The 17,413-nt window shown below is 33.2% G+C and overlaps 1 protein-coding gene across 1 annotated transcript; it reads left to right on the top strand.

Moving 5' to 3' along the window:
• The first annotated feature begins 1,117 nt into the window (after positions 1-1,117).
• LOC134713789 (growth arrest and DNA damage-inducible protein GADD45 beta-like) lies at positions 1,118-3,989 on the top strand. The gene is made up of 5 exons (XM_063575071.1): positions 1,118-1,344; positions 2,161-2,265; positions 2,523-2,643; positions 2,941-3,146; positions 3,376-3,989. Exons 1-4 carry the CDS (start codon positions 1,301-1,303, stop codon positions 3,112-3,114), a joined length of 444 nt encoding a protein of 147 aa, XP_063431141.1. The 5' UTR covers positions 1,118-1,300; the 3' UTR covers positions 3,115-3,146; positions 3,376-3,989.
• The last annotated feature ends 13,424 nt before the right edge of the window (positions 3,990-17,413 follow it).

Here is a 17,413-nt window from a genome sequence, read left to right on the forward strand (position 1 = left end):
GTCCACAAACAATTTATGATTGTAGGATATCCTTTATAGCTTGGAAAACAAAATTATATTTTTTTTTAATCAAGTAAATATATAAAGACATAATCAGTTCGATATTTCCATATTTGCGGGCATTATTGTGCTAGCCTATTGTAAACCATTTGCCGTCGACGGTTTGTTTGATGGCTCTAGTATTTTAACCTTTAAGGTATAAAGTAAAGAAATTGGAAATGAAACTCTTTGTCCCTAAAGTGAGCAACATTATTTTATCAATAAAATAGTAATGGATTTGACATTAAATGGTGGTCGTCTACCTATTTAGTTTTATCGTACTGGTCAACGACTTCTGCCCAACAAAGGCCAATGACCAACAAGTAATTTTAGACCATTTCTGCATTTCTATTTTAATTTTTTATATATATAAATATCTATAATAAGTTTAACAATATGAACGCATGGATCCCATGATGGTATCCGGCAGTGCGGTGCACATTGGAGTGCAACCATTGTGGCGGAACTTTTTAGATTATATTTTTTTTTAAATTCGGTTTCTAAATTGGTCGGTCTTACACTTGTTTTCAAAAAGTAAAAAAATCTCCGTTGGTGCAAATGTGTTGTATCAGTTCAGTTTGCCAATCCCCACACTGGATCGAAAGCACACCTAGTTACCTTCTCAATATAATGCAACTGTACCAAATTCAAAACGGTTGAAATAATTTGTTACATAATGATATTTTTGTTAATTTTTGTCATTTCGCTCTTTTCTGATCGATATAAAAGATTTTTGTAGGATGGATGAGACAGAATAATACCCATTGAACAGTGCACTTTAAATTGGTTCAGTGTTCAATCAGTAGTTTAATCACTTCGTACCAACGTAAGGTTAACGTACCTGATAGTTGGGAGAATTTGTACCGTAGTAATTTATATGAAGCGCTTTTTCTGTAATTTAGAGACAGTTTTTGACAATTTCTTGTTTGCAACATTCATTTTTACTACTTGTCTCAATATTTCTTTAAAAAAAATGATTTTATGTTTTCATTGTCGTGAAAAATTTGAGGAAATTTGAATTTCCAAGGTCTTTGAGTCTATTCATTGTTGAAGACCGACCAATCAAATGCCAGTAAATATAGTATGTTCCGCCCTATTCTTAGTATAGGTATAAAACCAACGACTTTACTGCGTTATCATTTAAACATACGACAACTATTGCCCATAACACGTGGATATATATTTCTTAATAATTTATTGGAAGTATCTTAATACAAGTTTGTTGGATAATAATTCATCAGGATTATATATACGCTCGATAATGACATTCTCTGAGGATATTGCAGTTTTCATGGAATCACAAAGGTAAATATAATAATCAGCTTTAATCAATTAGTTTCATTAAGTTCAGATGCTCTTTGTTCTGTGTTGCAACAATGTCTTTTGATTAATTGTTACATTTGTAATGAAATCACTAACATTCAAAACTGTAACTTCTATTTAGTATCATACATTAATAGTGCAACCAACATTAAGAAAGCCTCATTTTTATTTTGGAAAATGCAATACGTCAAAAATCACAAGCATGTAGCAACTGGGTGTAGACAATGGAAATGTTCAAACACATATGCTATTGTTAGGTACATAATGCTATGGGTTGATACCTTGCAGAGTCGTTTTAAACAAAGTATGCTAATGCATTTTTCTTAGTAAGTTTAAGGTCAGCGTCTAATATATGCGTTTTCACATCTTATCTTTGTTATCAATGCAATAGACAAGTTTGAATAATATAGAACGTTATCTAGACATGCGACATTTCTTAATTACATATTCCTGACATACTGTTTTGTAATCAGCATAGGATAGTTTACTACAAACGCAGAAATTCTGAAAAACATTATGTATATTAACCTCCTACAGACAGTCAATGCTACAGTGGGCGTCACATGATATGCGTAAGATGTAGGACGTCCTATATAAAATATTTAACCTTTGATTATGCAAGGTTATTACGAAATATGCTGTGTACTGCTTTCATATCAAAGATAAACTTAAAAAACATTGCATAATTCACAAACATTTCGCAAACTTCATGTACTTTATTTGTTTTTCTGATAACATAAAATTATCTCGTTCACAATAACAGAAAATTAAACTTATAATGTTCTGTTTCTTTTCTAGAAATGTGAACAACATTGGGTTTGCCCTTAAAAAGTTGCTAGTGAAGGCACAGGAAGATGGCAGAATCGTGGTTGGAGTTTATGAATGCGCACAGATCTTACAAAAGTAAGTCTACATATAATTAGTCACTGTATAAGTAAAGTAAAGATATATGAAGAGTTCATGAGTTGGCTAAGATGCTAGCAGGAAAATGAGATTCGGTATTTATAACAAAAGATAGATGAAAAGTTGGCAAATATTCTAACAGTGTATAGGATTCATTAAAAATAACAAATATAGTATTCAATTGATTGCTTTATCTGAACTTTGATATCCGGTCGGTATGCATTGTTTTATACTTATGATTTTCTCCTGTTTTGCAGTTCTCCAGAAACAGTTCGACTGTGTTTGCTACCAGAAATGGCTGAAACAGACGTAACAGTTCAAATTCATCATAAACTTGTTGAAGCTTTCTGCTGGGAAAATGATATCGAAGTCGTTAAGGTAAGCTTACATAATAGCTTTTGTTGTCAGTTTAGTGAAACAGGATATTCCATTAAGTATATGTAGTAAATTAATATTTTCGGAAAGGTGTTGTTTTATTTCCTAGTAATAAACAAGGGGATTCCCTGAAAATAGATCATGATTAGTTTTGAGAAACAAGGATGTTAAATATCAAGTCACTGCTTGACTGAAAATTCTGAGAAAATCAATATTGCAACCTACGCACATTTATAGATAAACATGTTTATAATTTGTACTTTTTATATCATTACGTAACAATTTGTTATTGTTTTTCAGGTTGACAGCTTAAAAAAGATGGAAAAGGTGTTAATCGGCGAGGAGGTTGAAGGAAATGGTATTGACTGTGTGCTGATACAGAACGCCAAGACAGACAGCAGTGCTGATGACTTCATAAATAACTACTATTCCATGTTGGCCAACCAATGTCCTGTTATTGACCTGCCTGAATGAAGAACATCCAGGGCTTTCATTTAATTTTCCAGGTAATGAAATCAAATTTGTTTGATAGCAATCATACTATTTGTGACTTCTGTATAAACGATAAGAGAGAGACAAAATGATTTTTTTGAAGAGAAGAAAATATCCAGATGTTTTGAGATAAACGACAACACACAATTTTCTTTACTGTGATGTATAAGGCTATTGAAGATGTAAAATGTATGTGTAAATATATATACTCTGTTTTAACAATCTTCTTTATTATTTCTTCAGGAAGCCAAAACCTGGTCAATAAAATCAATCTACATAGACAGAAAAAGTCTGCTTCAAGAGGACGTCAGATGACAACTCTGGAGAATCATAGACAGAACATTGGACTAGCACATCAAAACAACTGTTGCATACCGTTTGCAACATGTAGTACGTAAAACTACAATGATCCAGTGCTGCTCCAAGAATGTTCTCACCATAGCCGCTAAACCATGCTCATCATTGATACTCAACTGTTGTGTACTGCAAGCAACATATTACATCAGTCATTGCGTGACAGAAGACGTGAATATTTCAGATCTTCGAGGCATACGTGATTAGACTTAATAGTTCATGTTCGTGATAGATACATTTTATTGCATATATCAATATAATGATCTTGAACTTTAGAGTATATACTGCATTGTGCTCTTACAGTAATTGTTAACATAAGACATCGTTTGTTGTGTGTATTATCATTTGGTGTTTGTATATTTACGACTTCAGACAGACATGACTCATTTTTTTTAAGTATATAATAATACTATGAATGTTTATAAATATTTGTTGTACAAAATTTCACTGTTTTTATTAATCAAGAGTTAGAATGTGTTATGAATAAATAATATTTGAAAATATTTTAAATTTTTATTTAAGTTCAAACATACGAAACAAACGATACAAACAAAAAGATGAGAGCAAAGGATTCCACAAAAACATAAAAAAAAAGTCAAGAGAGAGAAGTTTGCTTTTACAAATAAACAACAAACTGGAAGTAAAAAGTTTTATTTACGATTTAGTTTTGAGTTGACAGAAACGAAAATCGCTGAGTTGTTGATAAATCAAGAGTACATACGTTTCTTTTCTTACTGCACAATTAACAGGACAGTCGGAAAGAAAACAGGAAATCTATTGTATAAACAAACACAATTAACTTCCGAATCGTGTAGTCCTGCAGATGTTATTTCATTGAGTGTACTCATTCGTCAATTTAATACCAAGTTTTTAAAGTGTTAAATGCATCAAAATTGACCTTTATAGGGATCAAAAGAACAAATACCAAAATTGACAATAATGAGCATTTGTGCCATTGTTTCTGTAAGAAGTGAAAAAAACCCGATATTTGTTATTATGAAAATATCATAAACAACAATCCGGATCTTCTGTTTCCTTATCCGTTTCATACTTATGTTATAGTACGTCAGTGTATTTCCGTTGTCAATTTTCTTAATAACATATCAAATTTGGCTACTTTAAAGGTGAAGGTAATGTTAGAAACTCATCTTTAAAGCTGAGGACCGCAATTAAATATTTGCAATCAAAATAATTAATAGTAGTACAGTGTAGACATCTCTCTGAAAATCTTCTGTAGCAACCACAGACGTAAGATTAGTACTGTGAAACATTTCTTTGATTTAGAATCGGCATGTTATTGCATGTGGTATACCATTAGACATTAGCCATGCAGTAACATAGACAAACTTGAAGAACTTGAAAAATCTATTAATTGCATAATGAACACAAGCCAAAACCTACCAAATGACATACTAGGAGGAGATTTTAATCTGCCACATATCAACTGGCAAACAAACACTGTAAACACTAACCCACAGTACGGAAAAGCACTAAATGAAAAACTAATTGAAATCTCAAACAACAACGACATGAACCAAATGGTAAATGAGCCAACTAGAGGACAAAACATACTAGACTTACTCATGACAACCAACCCAGGACTTGTAACCAATATTGAAGTACATCCTGGAATGAGTGACCACCAAGTAGTCATAGCAAATATAGATATGAAGGCAAAGACATCAAAAAAGAAACCCAGACTGGTGCACCTATTTAAAAAGGGCGATATGAACGGACTCAAAGAAAACATTCAAGAAAACTTTACAACAAGAATGAACAACATGGAAGAAAACACCGTAGAAGAAAACTGGACATACTTTAAAAAGATCATACTACAAGCAACCAAAGAATTCATCCCACAGAAGACTATAGGTAGTAAACAACATGTTCCATGGATCTCTACACATATTAAAAGACTGATACGACGCAGACAGCGAAGATACAATGCTGCTAAAAAACATAACACCAAGAAAAACTGGAATAAGTACAAACAGATGAGAGACCTTGTGAAGAAGACAATGAACGAGGCCCACGACAACTATGTTAGACAAATCCTAAATCAAGAGGATGAAGAAAACCCTAAACCAAGCCTCGGCAAAAAGTTTTGGAAGTACATAAAATCAAGGAAAAAGGACACAATGGGAATATCCCCCCTCCAGAACAACCTAGGAGAACATATTATTGACAGCAAAGGCAAATCAGAAATATTGAACACTCAATATGATAGTGTCTTCACGACAGAGGATAGCGAAAACATGCCAAACATGGGAACCAGTACAACTCCAAACATCAGAAAGTTACATATCAGACCGGAAGGGGTTGAGAAACAGCTTAAACTCCTAGACCCAACAAAAGCAAACGGTCCTGACAAAATACCAACTAGAGTTTTGAAAGAAGCACACTGTGAAATTGCACCATTCCTCACAAAAATCTTTGAACAGTCATATGAAAAAGGAGAAGTTCCTGAAGATTGGCGACAAGCAAACATCACAGCCATCTACAAAAAGGGGGACAGAAGTCAAGCAGTAAACTACCGCCCCGTATCGTTAACCACCATATGTTGTAAAGTCATGGAACACATTATCTACAAGCACATCATGGAACATCTTGAAGAACATCTCGTCCTATCCGACTTTCAACACGGATTTAGACGTAACCGATCATGCGAAACACAACTCATTAACACCATAGAAACAGTGGCAAGAGAACTGGACATTCGAGGACAAATAGACATGCTTATCCTTGATTTTTCGAAAGCGTTCGACACAGTTCCCCACCAAAGACTTCTAAAGAAAATGGCACACTATGGGATAACATACAACACTCTACTATGGATTTCTGCATGGCTCACTCACCGACACCAGAGAGTATGTCTAGATGGAGAAACCAGTGAGAACAAACCAGTACGATCAGGAGTTCCACAGGGTACAGTATTAGGACCACTTTGTTTCTTGATATACATCAACGATATGGGAGAAACAATATCATCAAAATCAACCCTACGTCTATTTGCTGACGACTCGCTACTATATCGATCCATCAAGGGTAGTGAGGACAGCTTACAACTACAAAAAGATCTAACAGAACTGACTAAATGGGCAGAGAAGTGGCAAATGACATTCCACCCAGCTAAATGCTACACACTGAGGGTAACAAGAAAGAAAAATCCAACAATAAGAGAGTATGAAATGATGGGACAACAACTAACCACAGTACACCAATATCCATACCTTGGAGTCGAGTTGTCAGAAGACCTCAGTTGGGATCCACACATCAAGAAAGTAATCACAAAATCAAATCGAGTACTAGGTTTCCTAAGACGTAATATCTCGAAGTGTCCACATGACATCAAAGCGCAGGCCTATACATCGCTAGTGCGCCCACATCTCGAGTACGCCTCTGCAGTATGGGATCCGTATCGAAAACATCACATAGACTCCCTAGAAATGGTACAAAGAAGAGCTGCCAGATTTGCGACATCAACATACAGTCGAGAACCAGGGACAGTCACCAACATCATGAAAACCCTAGAATGGCAAACATTAGAAACTAGACGGAAATCCAGTAGACTATGCATGTTCTACAAAGCAACACACGGAAAGGCGGCAGTCAATATACCATCTTACGTGAGAAGACCATCTACCTCAACAAGACAATACCATCCAGAAAAATTCACTCAGATCAGTACTTCCACAGATGCCTACAAATACAGCTACATACCACGCACCATCACCGACTGGAACAGTCTGCCTCCTGAAGCCTTCCAAGCCACATCTCTGGAATGCTTCAAGGAGCAACTTCGGAGACTGCAGCTGTAAACTGAAACCACCTGTTTTTATCCAATTTTAATTGCACTTGTAAATACTGAGCACGCAGGTTGACGTTTGCACAGCAGTATCTGCGTTATGGATTTCCACTGCAGATCAATAGTATAGATGTAGATGTAGATGTAGACATTATTTTATTATACCAATCGTGGGCCCTTGTCGGGCAAGATACAAAAACATATCACTTCCAAGGGGAAAAAAAGATTTCTAAAATTTGGTTGTTTAAACGAGATCTTGCAAAAAGAAGCGCATAACTATGTTACTTAATTTTGTTAATGAATGAAGGTTATATGTTGTTGCGATATTTTTCTGGACTAAGGTAGTTTGCATGTAGCCATTGATGAAAATCTGCATGTAGCCATTGATGAAAATCTGCTAACATTTTTTCAAATCGGAATGGATTATTCTCTAAATAAAGACGAACCTACAGATAATGTGTCTATATAATCTTTACCTAAATAACTGATACAATTAAACTATATAGCTGATTATGCGGTATGGATTTACTCATTGTTGAAGGCCTTACGGTGACTTATAGATGTGACAATTGCATGTTTGGGGATGCTCCAGACATGGACACGATGTAAAACAATTTGAACGATAAAACCAACATATCTTCAATGATACTGAACATTTTAGAAATGATTTGGCCTGGCAACAGGCAGTTTACAGACTTCTCAAACAGTTACTGTTAGGGGTATTTAACTAAAGGAGACTGTTTCGTTTTCTCGATATGTATTATTTGATGAAACATCTATGTGGTTGTGTATTACAAATCCCGCATATTCCTTCGTACAAAAAGCGATCTTGTGTAGTTTTATTTTATAGTCGATATTTGTATAATTTTTTGTTTTTGTTTATACAGAATATTCACCGTAGCTGTATTTGGCAAACTTTTAGGAATTTTGGTCCTTAATGTTCTTCAACTTCGTCCTTTATTTGGCCTTTTTAACTCTTTGGTAGATTCGAGCGTCACTGACGAGTCTTTTGTAGACGAAACGCGCGTCTGACGTATATACAAAATTGAATTCCTGATGATGAGCTTATTTGCATTCTGTCTTGTTCACAGTTTTGACAACTCTTAAGAGACAAAAGCTTCTCCTTTTCAAATCCACCTGCCTTTCCCCTTCAAAATCAAATGGTCGCCGCCCAGTTAAAATGTAGACGGAAAACAATAGAGTGAATACCAAAATAAAAAGGAAAGCGAATATCGCAACCGAGTTCCTATGTTATAGGACTTTCTCTGGATATCTTCGTATTTTTTAACGCTTTTTTTCAATATTTAAACATGATAACGATGTGTACATTTATCAACAGTAAAATGCATGCAACTCTTTTTCGTTAAAATCTCGTTTGATTATGAAAGATAGGAATTGTTTTTCATTCCAAATAATGAATGCTTAAATGATCTAAAACCTATATATTGGCTTAAGTGTTAACTGTTTTCAGTTTAAAACATTGATGTTTATGGTTTTTTGGTCATAATTATTACATTGCTGTCAACGTATAATGTAAAAATGAATAAACACATATCAATAAAATGAACATCAAAATGATTAAAAGATGTTAAATGTCAAATTAGTCATATTAAACGATGGTTGTAATCATTTGAAACAACTAACAGAAAATGTTTTGTGCGACTAAAACATCCGCAATGTCTTTTCAAATACTTAGTAAAAAAAAGACGTGGTTTGATTGTCAACAAGACACATCAGAGTTCAAATAAAGAAATGTAAGCAATTATTGGCTATAAGATATACGTTAGCAACAGTCACATTATCCATTTGCAATAAATCTCAATAAACCTTATAATTAAGCATTTCTCTATCCCGTATATAAAGTCGGTATAGGTAAAAGACGTTTTCTCAAATCTCTAGACGTTTTACATTAGTCGTTTTATTGGCACCCACCAAATGTTTGTTGCAAGAATCTTCACCTTGCAACACGATGTTTTGGGTTTCACATATAAGCAAGAAAAGGCGTTGCATTACAATATACATTCGTGCAATTAATCCGACGAAAAGTAACTTGCTTCAAGTTATACTTTTTTTTCTGTTCTTCATCCCCGGAATCAGTTTGAACTAAAGTCTGTTTACTCATATTTGATTATTATTTGATTTAGCGTCGGTTTTTTTTCCCTTCATGAAATAAGCATCATGCTTACCCTGTTGTACCCTGGATGTTAGAGTAAATAAGTAAATAATGGATATAAGATTTTCTATAATAGTATAAAAAGTGAATTATTTGTTATTTTGACTTAAGTTTATGTATTTCCTATCTGACGTGGTAAGTAATTCATTGTTAAATGTTATAGTCGTGTTATAATGCCTGAGTCGTGATACTAATGTTTCCACCTACAACTAGAAGTTTTTTGTTCTAAAATAGCATTTTCGACGATATTCTACTAGACTTCTCACATTAAACCGATTACTCTTGCATAAAAAAATAATCACATCTCGAGCAACGTGATTTTCCGTCGTCTGCTTACAGTTGTTATTGTATTTCTAGCTATATACGGGACATGTATGGGAATTGTTATAAATAGAATGTAAATTTTTACGTTACATCAGATATTTTATATAAACAATGATAAACATAAATGCATGATCATTGAAAACATAATAAATGATTCAAACTACATTTATATAGTTATGTGATTGATGGCAACACATTCTAGACAACTGTTTTCATTGGTTGGTTGATAGAGTCTCCCTTTCTTAACGTCCACTGAGTATTACACAGTATCGTAAGTCAGAAATACGCTACAGGAATGATGAAAGTTTACTATGGTAAAATAAGCAGTATGTTTTGTTCAAGGGGTAGACTATTCTCATTAGCTATCAAGTGACAATGTCAAATCCCAAATAGACGTTCGATAGAAATAAGAACATGTGTAATGAGTGCCAATAAGGCAACTCTACATCCAAGTCGCAATGAGTTTTAAAAGTAAACAACTATAGATCAAAGTACAGCCTTCAACACGGAGCCTTGGTTCATATCGAACAGCAAGCTATAAAAGGCCCAATATGACTAGCGTAAAACCATTCAAACAGGAAAGAGAACGAGTCTTAGTTTCATACGTTTTTTTAGATACTAGTATCATACAAAATGAATTCTTTAAATGAAAAACAGTACCATTAAAATCTGTCAAATATAGCGACAGATTTTCTATTCAGACTGTTATCACTATTAAACTTCTTCTTCATGGTTCATTTATCAGTTTTGAATTGTCACGATAAATGAAATACGATTTGGATCTGAGAGTTTGTCACATAATAGCTCACTTATAATTAGCACAGCAAGCAAAACATTTCAGAGTATTCTGGATCGGAATAATGGGTTTTCATTTTTTCTTATTGTTTATATTGTGCTTTACCTTGTTCAAATGTACCGAATAAACACGTTTTCAGACCATCTCATTTGTTTGTCAAGAACATATTTCCTGTAAATAAGTAAGCAAAAACAATCTTTTATTGCGTTTAAAATAGGATGTGTTTATATAAACAGGATGTAAGCACCCAATTCATTCATGAACACTGTATGTTGACATCTATATGTTTATTGTTGTTAAGCGTTGTCATTGACACTTTATTGTTAATTTGTCTCTCTCTTGTTGGGATTTAGACATAAAAAATGAAAACTCATTGATTTGAATGCATAATAAGTATTACCATTCTTTACGACTGATCTGCAAAGTTGTCCACCTACATGCCATCATTCATACATCAGTTTTCGCTAAACAACTTTATATTAAGCAAACAGGAAAAAGAAACACCACAACAACTTTATAGTATATAAATTTTATATATTTTCTATATTGCCGAGTTGGCCGAGTTTGCTTTGGTTCTAGCAACAGTATAGGTGACAGGAAAACCGTCAAGTCACAAACGCATTGGTCTTTATTTTCTTAAGGGGATATCATTGCGAGATACAGAAGCCTTACTTTCAAAGGAAGAATTCATGTTTGTATATATAAATGGTATGGTTTATGATATGATAATAGGTTAGATAAATAAACGCAATAGTAGTATACCGCTGTTCAAAAGTCATACTTTGTTTGAGAGAAAAACAAATCCGGGATACAAACTAAAACCCAGTATAGAGGAAAACAATGAAACACAGAAACACTCAGGTGCAAACAAAAAACAAAGGACAATGCAACATACATAGAAACGAAGTATCAGATAACAACTTCTATTTTGCAGACTTGGTACAGGACATTTTAAGAAAAAATGGTGGGTTGAACCTGGTTTTGTAGCCATCCAAACCTTTCGATGATATAAGATATGTTTTTTCCAACAAAAGGGCTAATGAAGACTTAAGTAAATTATTACAATGCTTCTGATAATTTACTGAATAATTTTGATAAGCATATGATATAATCATCTCAATTCTAATATCTTAAACCACAACTAGACCAGAGTCATAAACATATACGTATATAAAACATAACCGTTATCCATTGTTTTAACAGGCACACATTTTTAATGGTTTATATTTGGAATAATAGAAGATATACATGAAATAGGTGAATTGTATGGTATAGAAAGACATCAATGCCGAAAAAACGTCATGGTTGTGGTTATCACTTTAAAAAAAATAATGATTAAATATTCGACATATGATTTCAGAATTAATATTTGCAATAAACTATGACATAACAGTTCACATATAAAAAATAATCATGTTTACTTCTGGTTGTTCCACATTATACAATAAAGGTTAGAAATGTTGTCCCACTTTATACAGTTAAGGTTTGAAAGGTAAGAAAATAAGTGGGACAACCAGGACGTTGATATGCAGGATAACCTCAATGCATGGGAACTGTTCTGATTAAGTTTTTTAGTCGTGTTAACAACAATTAGCAAATTAGAGTTTAAAATAGATATTTCTCAATAGCACAGAGTGTCACAAGCACAAAGAATGACATAATTCTATTACCAGCTTTAAATCTACCCAGCATAATGCGTTAAAAATCCTCACATTATAAAATATATCTCAAATACAGAGCAGAACATATAAATACGAAACAATGCAGCACCATTTTTCTCTTGGAAATCATACCACATTTTTTTTTATAAAATAAAATATTCTAAATGCAAAACAGCACATTTCAAAATACACTGTGTATACAAAACTGTACATTACACACAACATAATTAATGAAAAAACTAACAATACATTACACAAAAGGCGCTGTTTTGTAACACGTCAACAGTACATTAACAAAACACAGTTACTACATAAAGGTACAGTTTAATGTCAGGCGGTACCTATAAAACAAAACACAGTTACTACAAAAAGGTACAGTTTAATGCCAGGCGGTACCTATAAAACAAAACACAGTTACTACATAAAGGTACAGTTTAATGTCAGGCGGTACCTATAAAACAAAACACAGTTACTACATAAAGGTACAGTTTAATGCCAGGCGGTACCTATAAAACAAAACACAGTTACTACATAAAGGTACAGTTTAATGTCAGGCGGTACCTATAAAACAAAACACAGTTTCTACATAAAGGTACAGTTTAATGCCAGGCGGTACCTATAAAACAAAACACAGTTACTACATAAAGGTACAGTTTAATGTCAGGCGGTACCTATAAAACAAAACACAGTTACTACATAAAGGTACAGTTTAATGCCAGGCGGTACCTATAAAACAAAACACAGTTACTACATAAAGGTACAGTTTAATGTCAGGCGGTACCTATAAAACAAAACACAGTTACTACATAAAGGTACAGTTTAATGCCAGGCGGTACCTATAAAACAAAACACAGTTACTACATAAAGGTACAGTTTAATGTCAGGCGGTACCTATAAAACAAAACACAGTTACTACATAAAGGTACAGTTTAATGCCAGGCGGTACCTATAAAACAAAACACAGTTACTACATGAAGGTACAGTTTAATGTCAGGCGGTACCTATAAAACAAAACACATTTACTACATAAAGGTACAGTTTAATGCCAGGCGGTACCTATAAAACAAAACACAGTTACTACATAAAGGTACAGTTTAATGTCAGGCGGTACCTATAAAACAAAACACAGTTACTACATAAAGGTACAGTTTAATGTCAGGCGGTACCTATAAAACAAAACACAGTTACTACATAAAGGTACAGTTTAATGTCAGGCGGTACCTATAAAACAAAACACAGTTACTACATAAAGGTACAGTTTAATGTCAGGCGGTACCTATAAAACAAAACACAGTTACTACATAAAGGTACAGTTTAATGTCAGGCGGTACCTATAAAACAAAACACAGTTACTACATAAAGGTACAGTTTAATGCCAGGCGGTACCTATAAAACAAAACACAGCTACTACATAAAGGTACAGTTTAATGTCAGGCGGTACCTATAAAACAAAACACAGTTACTACATAAAGGTACAGTTTAATGCCAGGCGGTACCTATAAAACAAAACACAGTTACTACATAAAGGTACAGTTTGATGCCAGGCGGTACCTATAAAACAAAACACAGTTACTACATAAAGGTACAGTTTAATGCCAGGCGGTACCTATAAAACAAAACACAGTTACTACATAAAGGTACAGTTTAATGCCAGGCAGTACCTATAAAACAAAACACAGTTACTACATAAAGGTACAGTTTAATGTCAGGCGGTACCTATAAAACAAAACACAGTTACTACATAAAGGTACAGTTTAATGCCAGGCGGTACCTATAAAACATACAGTTTAATGCCAGGCGGTACCTATAAAACATACAGTTTAATGCCAGGCGGTACCTATAAAACATACAGTTTAATGCCAGGCGGTACCTATAAAACAAAACAGTATACACCATACTACTGTTGAACATCAAATAGCTGAACAGTTTATTATGTTATGTTTTGTTGATATATCAGTCTGTTTCTGAACAGATTTTAATACTGAAGTAACCAGTTGTGTCAAACTCTAAGTGAGTGTTTTTGATAGGTAATATTATCAATGTTGTATGGTTGCATATAAGACAACTATCTAAAAAAAAATGGAGAAGGAGGTTCCCGTATCACCTTCTTAACCACTTACACCTGGACAAAAAGGGGCAAACAAAATAGGAAATAATCGGCCACAAATACAGATGTTGGAGTATAAACATAATTAAACAAAGATGATGAATGTTGTTCCTGATTGAAACAAAGCTCACAAAGATGTTGTAGAAAATCAATCATACTGTAGACTGTCTGATCTGAAGACTTAAACAGGTTATCTCGTGTAATCAATAAAAGAAATATATTTATCTAAAAAATGACATGCAAGTGTATATTGTATCGTATATTTTTTCTTTTTTTCTTCCGTTTTCCTTACAGATTGTATTGTTCATCCGTTAGGACGATATATGATATAGTTGGCAGGGTTTGGGATAATTCATTTTTTCATTTATTGTTCTGTAATAATCTTAACATAACACTGTCTGCATAATTTATTTCAGTACTCAATGCCCTGTATTCATTATACATATTACAAATTCATATTGTATTCTTTGTTACAAATAAGTAGTTCGATTACCAGGGCATCAATTGAGACTCGCCAGACATGACCCTCTTTGATACGATTGCTGCAATTTAATAAAATCGGTAATGTTGAGTAAGATTTATTTCATAAAATACCTATTTAACTTAATCATATAATAATGTTTTTTTTTTCATTCATAGTATAGAAGGCTTACTTTCCTCCTTTACATGTTTGTATGTAAACGTCTTATGATTTATGATACGATACTAGATAAAATAAGATATGTCTTCCAATTAAAGGCCCATTTTTTCTGATAACTGACGTAATAAGTATGATCATACACTATACTTATCTCAATTCTAATATCTTTAACCACAGCCAAATCAGAGTCATAATCATATAAGTTTTCAAAAAAAAGAAGCACAACCATCATAAATGATATTCTCTAATGTCTGTACTATTTTCACATTCCCTGACCATTGTGAGAAAAAAGTTTCTCCTCACTAGTGAAAAATCTGTTCTCGGCAAATGATTGGTTGAAATTTAATTGTAACGTTAAACTTTCTTGTTTTCTTCAGAATTTTCTTATTGTGACGTCATGAAAATAGGCGCCCATGCCTTATGACGTCACATTAAAAGTTCACAATTTTCCTCAAATCTTTGAAAAGGAAGGATAAAAACCATGAGTGAAACAGATTCCACCTCTGTAACTCGTGTATTACGATATTTCTCCACTCTCGACAATTACATTTTTATTATTTGAAAAGCTCGGCAAGCCTCGCGCTTTAAATAATAAAGTTTAAATGTCTCCAGTGGAGAAATATCGTTATACACTTGTTGCAGTGTATGAATCTATATTTAACAGGCACATATTTTTAATTGTTCACAATGGAATAACTAGTATGATATACATGAAACAGATGAATTATATGGTATAGAAAGATAACAATGTCGACCAAATGTCATGGTTGTGGGTGTCATTTTGAATAAAATGATGATTATATATTCGACATAAGATTTAAGAATAAATATTTGCAAGAAATTATGACATAACAATTGATTACATACATCTCAATACATAACTAGTGTCATAAATGACAATTCTAACTGCTGTTTTACAAAAAAAAAAATTCAGGTGTCCTTATGGTTGTCCCGTATTATACAGATAATGACGGAAAGGTAAGAAATGAAGTGGGGCAACCAGTTAGTTGACATTTATCGCAAACACAAATAATGACAGGATACTTTTATCAGCTTTAAATCGACCTAAAGCATACTGCGTTAAAAATCCACACATTATAAAAGAGGGACCAAAGATACCAAAGGGACAGTCAAACTCGTAAATCTAAAACAAACTGACAACGCCATGGCTAAAATTGAAAAAGACAAACAGAAAAACAATAGTACACATGACACAACAATAAAATTCATCACAAATACAGAACAGAACATATTAATACGAATAAATGCAGCTCCTAAACAAAACACACTAAATGCAAAAAAGTACATAACACAACACAATTCATAAAAAAAAACCAACCAGTACATTACACAAAACGTTGTTTTGAAATTCGCAACCGTACATAGACAAATACAGTTAATACAAAACAGTACATTTCAAATCAGACGGTAGCCATAAGACAATTCAACAGCAGTATACGAGATACAAGTGTTGCACATCAAATAGCTACTTAGTTCCTTATGTTATGCTGTTATGTGACAGCAGCATGTTGTATATAATTCCTTCTGTCTCGGAATAGATTTTAAAACTGAAGTAACCATTGGTGTCAACCTCTAAGCTTATTCCATGTTGAATGATTGCAATGAGACAAATATCTATCAAAGAAAAAAGGAGTAGGAGGTGTCCGTGTCACCTTCTTAAACACATGCCCCGGGAAAATAGATGCAAACAAGAAAGGGGAAAATCGGATACAAAACTAAACAAAGTGGAAAAATATTGTTCAAGATCGAAACAAAGCTTACCAACCTGCTGTAGAAAACCAATGTTAGACTGTCTGGTGTGTAGACCTAAAACTTGTTACTTCATGTTATCAATACTATATTTTTTATTTATCTAAAACATGAAATGCAAGTGTATATTGTATCGTATATTGTTCATAATTTTCTTCCGTTTTCCTTAAAGATTGTATTGTTCATCCGTTAGGACGTTATATGATATAGTTGGCAGGGTTTGGGATAGTACGCTTTTTTATTTATTGTTCTGTGATAGTTGTACTTTACAGACTACCGTCTACATAATTTATTTCAGTACTTAATGCACTGTATTCATTATACTTGTAATACATTCATATTGTATTCTTTGTTACAATATCAGTAATAAGTAGTTAGATTACCAGGGCATTGTTTGAGAATCGGCTGACATAACCCTCTTAGATACGATTGATGAAATTTAATAACATCGGTAATGATGAGTAAGATTTTTTTCATAAAAGACCTATTTAACTTAATCATAATGTGTGTTTTTTTTTCATTCATAGTATAGATGACATAAAAAGTACTCTTACAAATAGCTCATTGTTACAAACTTTTTCTCTAACTAAATGCACTGTAAAGTACAGTTCTAATAAATAATCCCGTACTATAGTTGATAGTTTGGCATTT

The sequence above is a fragment of the Mytilus trossulus genome, chromosome 1, assembly GCF_036588685.1.
Source record: "Mytilus trossulus isolate FHL-02 chromosome 1, PNRI_Mtr1.1.1.hap1, whole genome shotgun sequence".
Taxonomy (NCBI): Eukaryota; Metazoa; Mollusca; class Bivalvia; order Mytilida; family Mytilidae; genus Mytilus; species Mytilus trossulus.

What these genes read in the sequence shown, in the direction of transcription:
- LOC134713789 (XM_063575071.1), top strand. Translation starts at nt 1,301, where the DNA reads ATGACATTCTCTGAGGATATTGCAGTTTTCATGGAATCACAAAG. An exon ending in GTTTTCATGGAATCACAAAG is followed by an intron (nt 1,345 to 2,160) that starts GTAAATATAATA and finishes TTTCTTTTCTAG; the next exon opens with AAATGTGAACAACATTGGGT. An exon ending in TGCGCACAGATCTTACAAAA is followed by an intron (nt 2,266 to 2,522) that starts GTAAGTCTACAT and finishes CCTGTTTTGCAG; the next exon opens with TTCTCCAGAAACAGTTCGAC.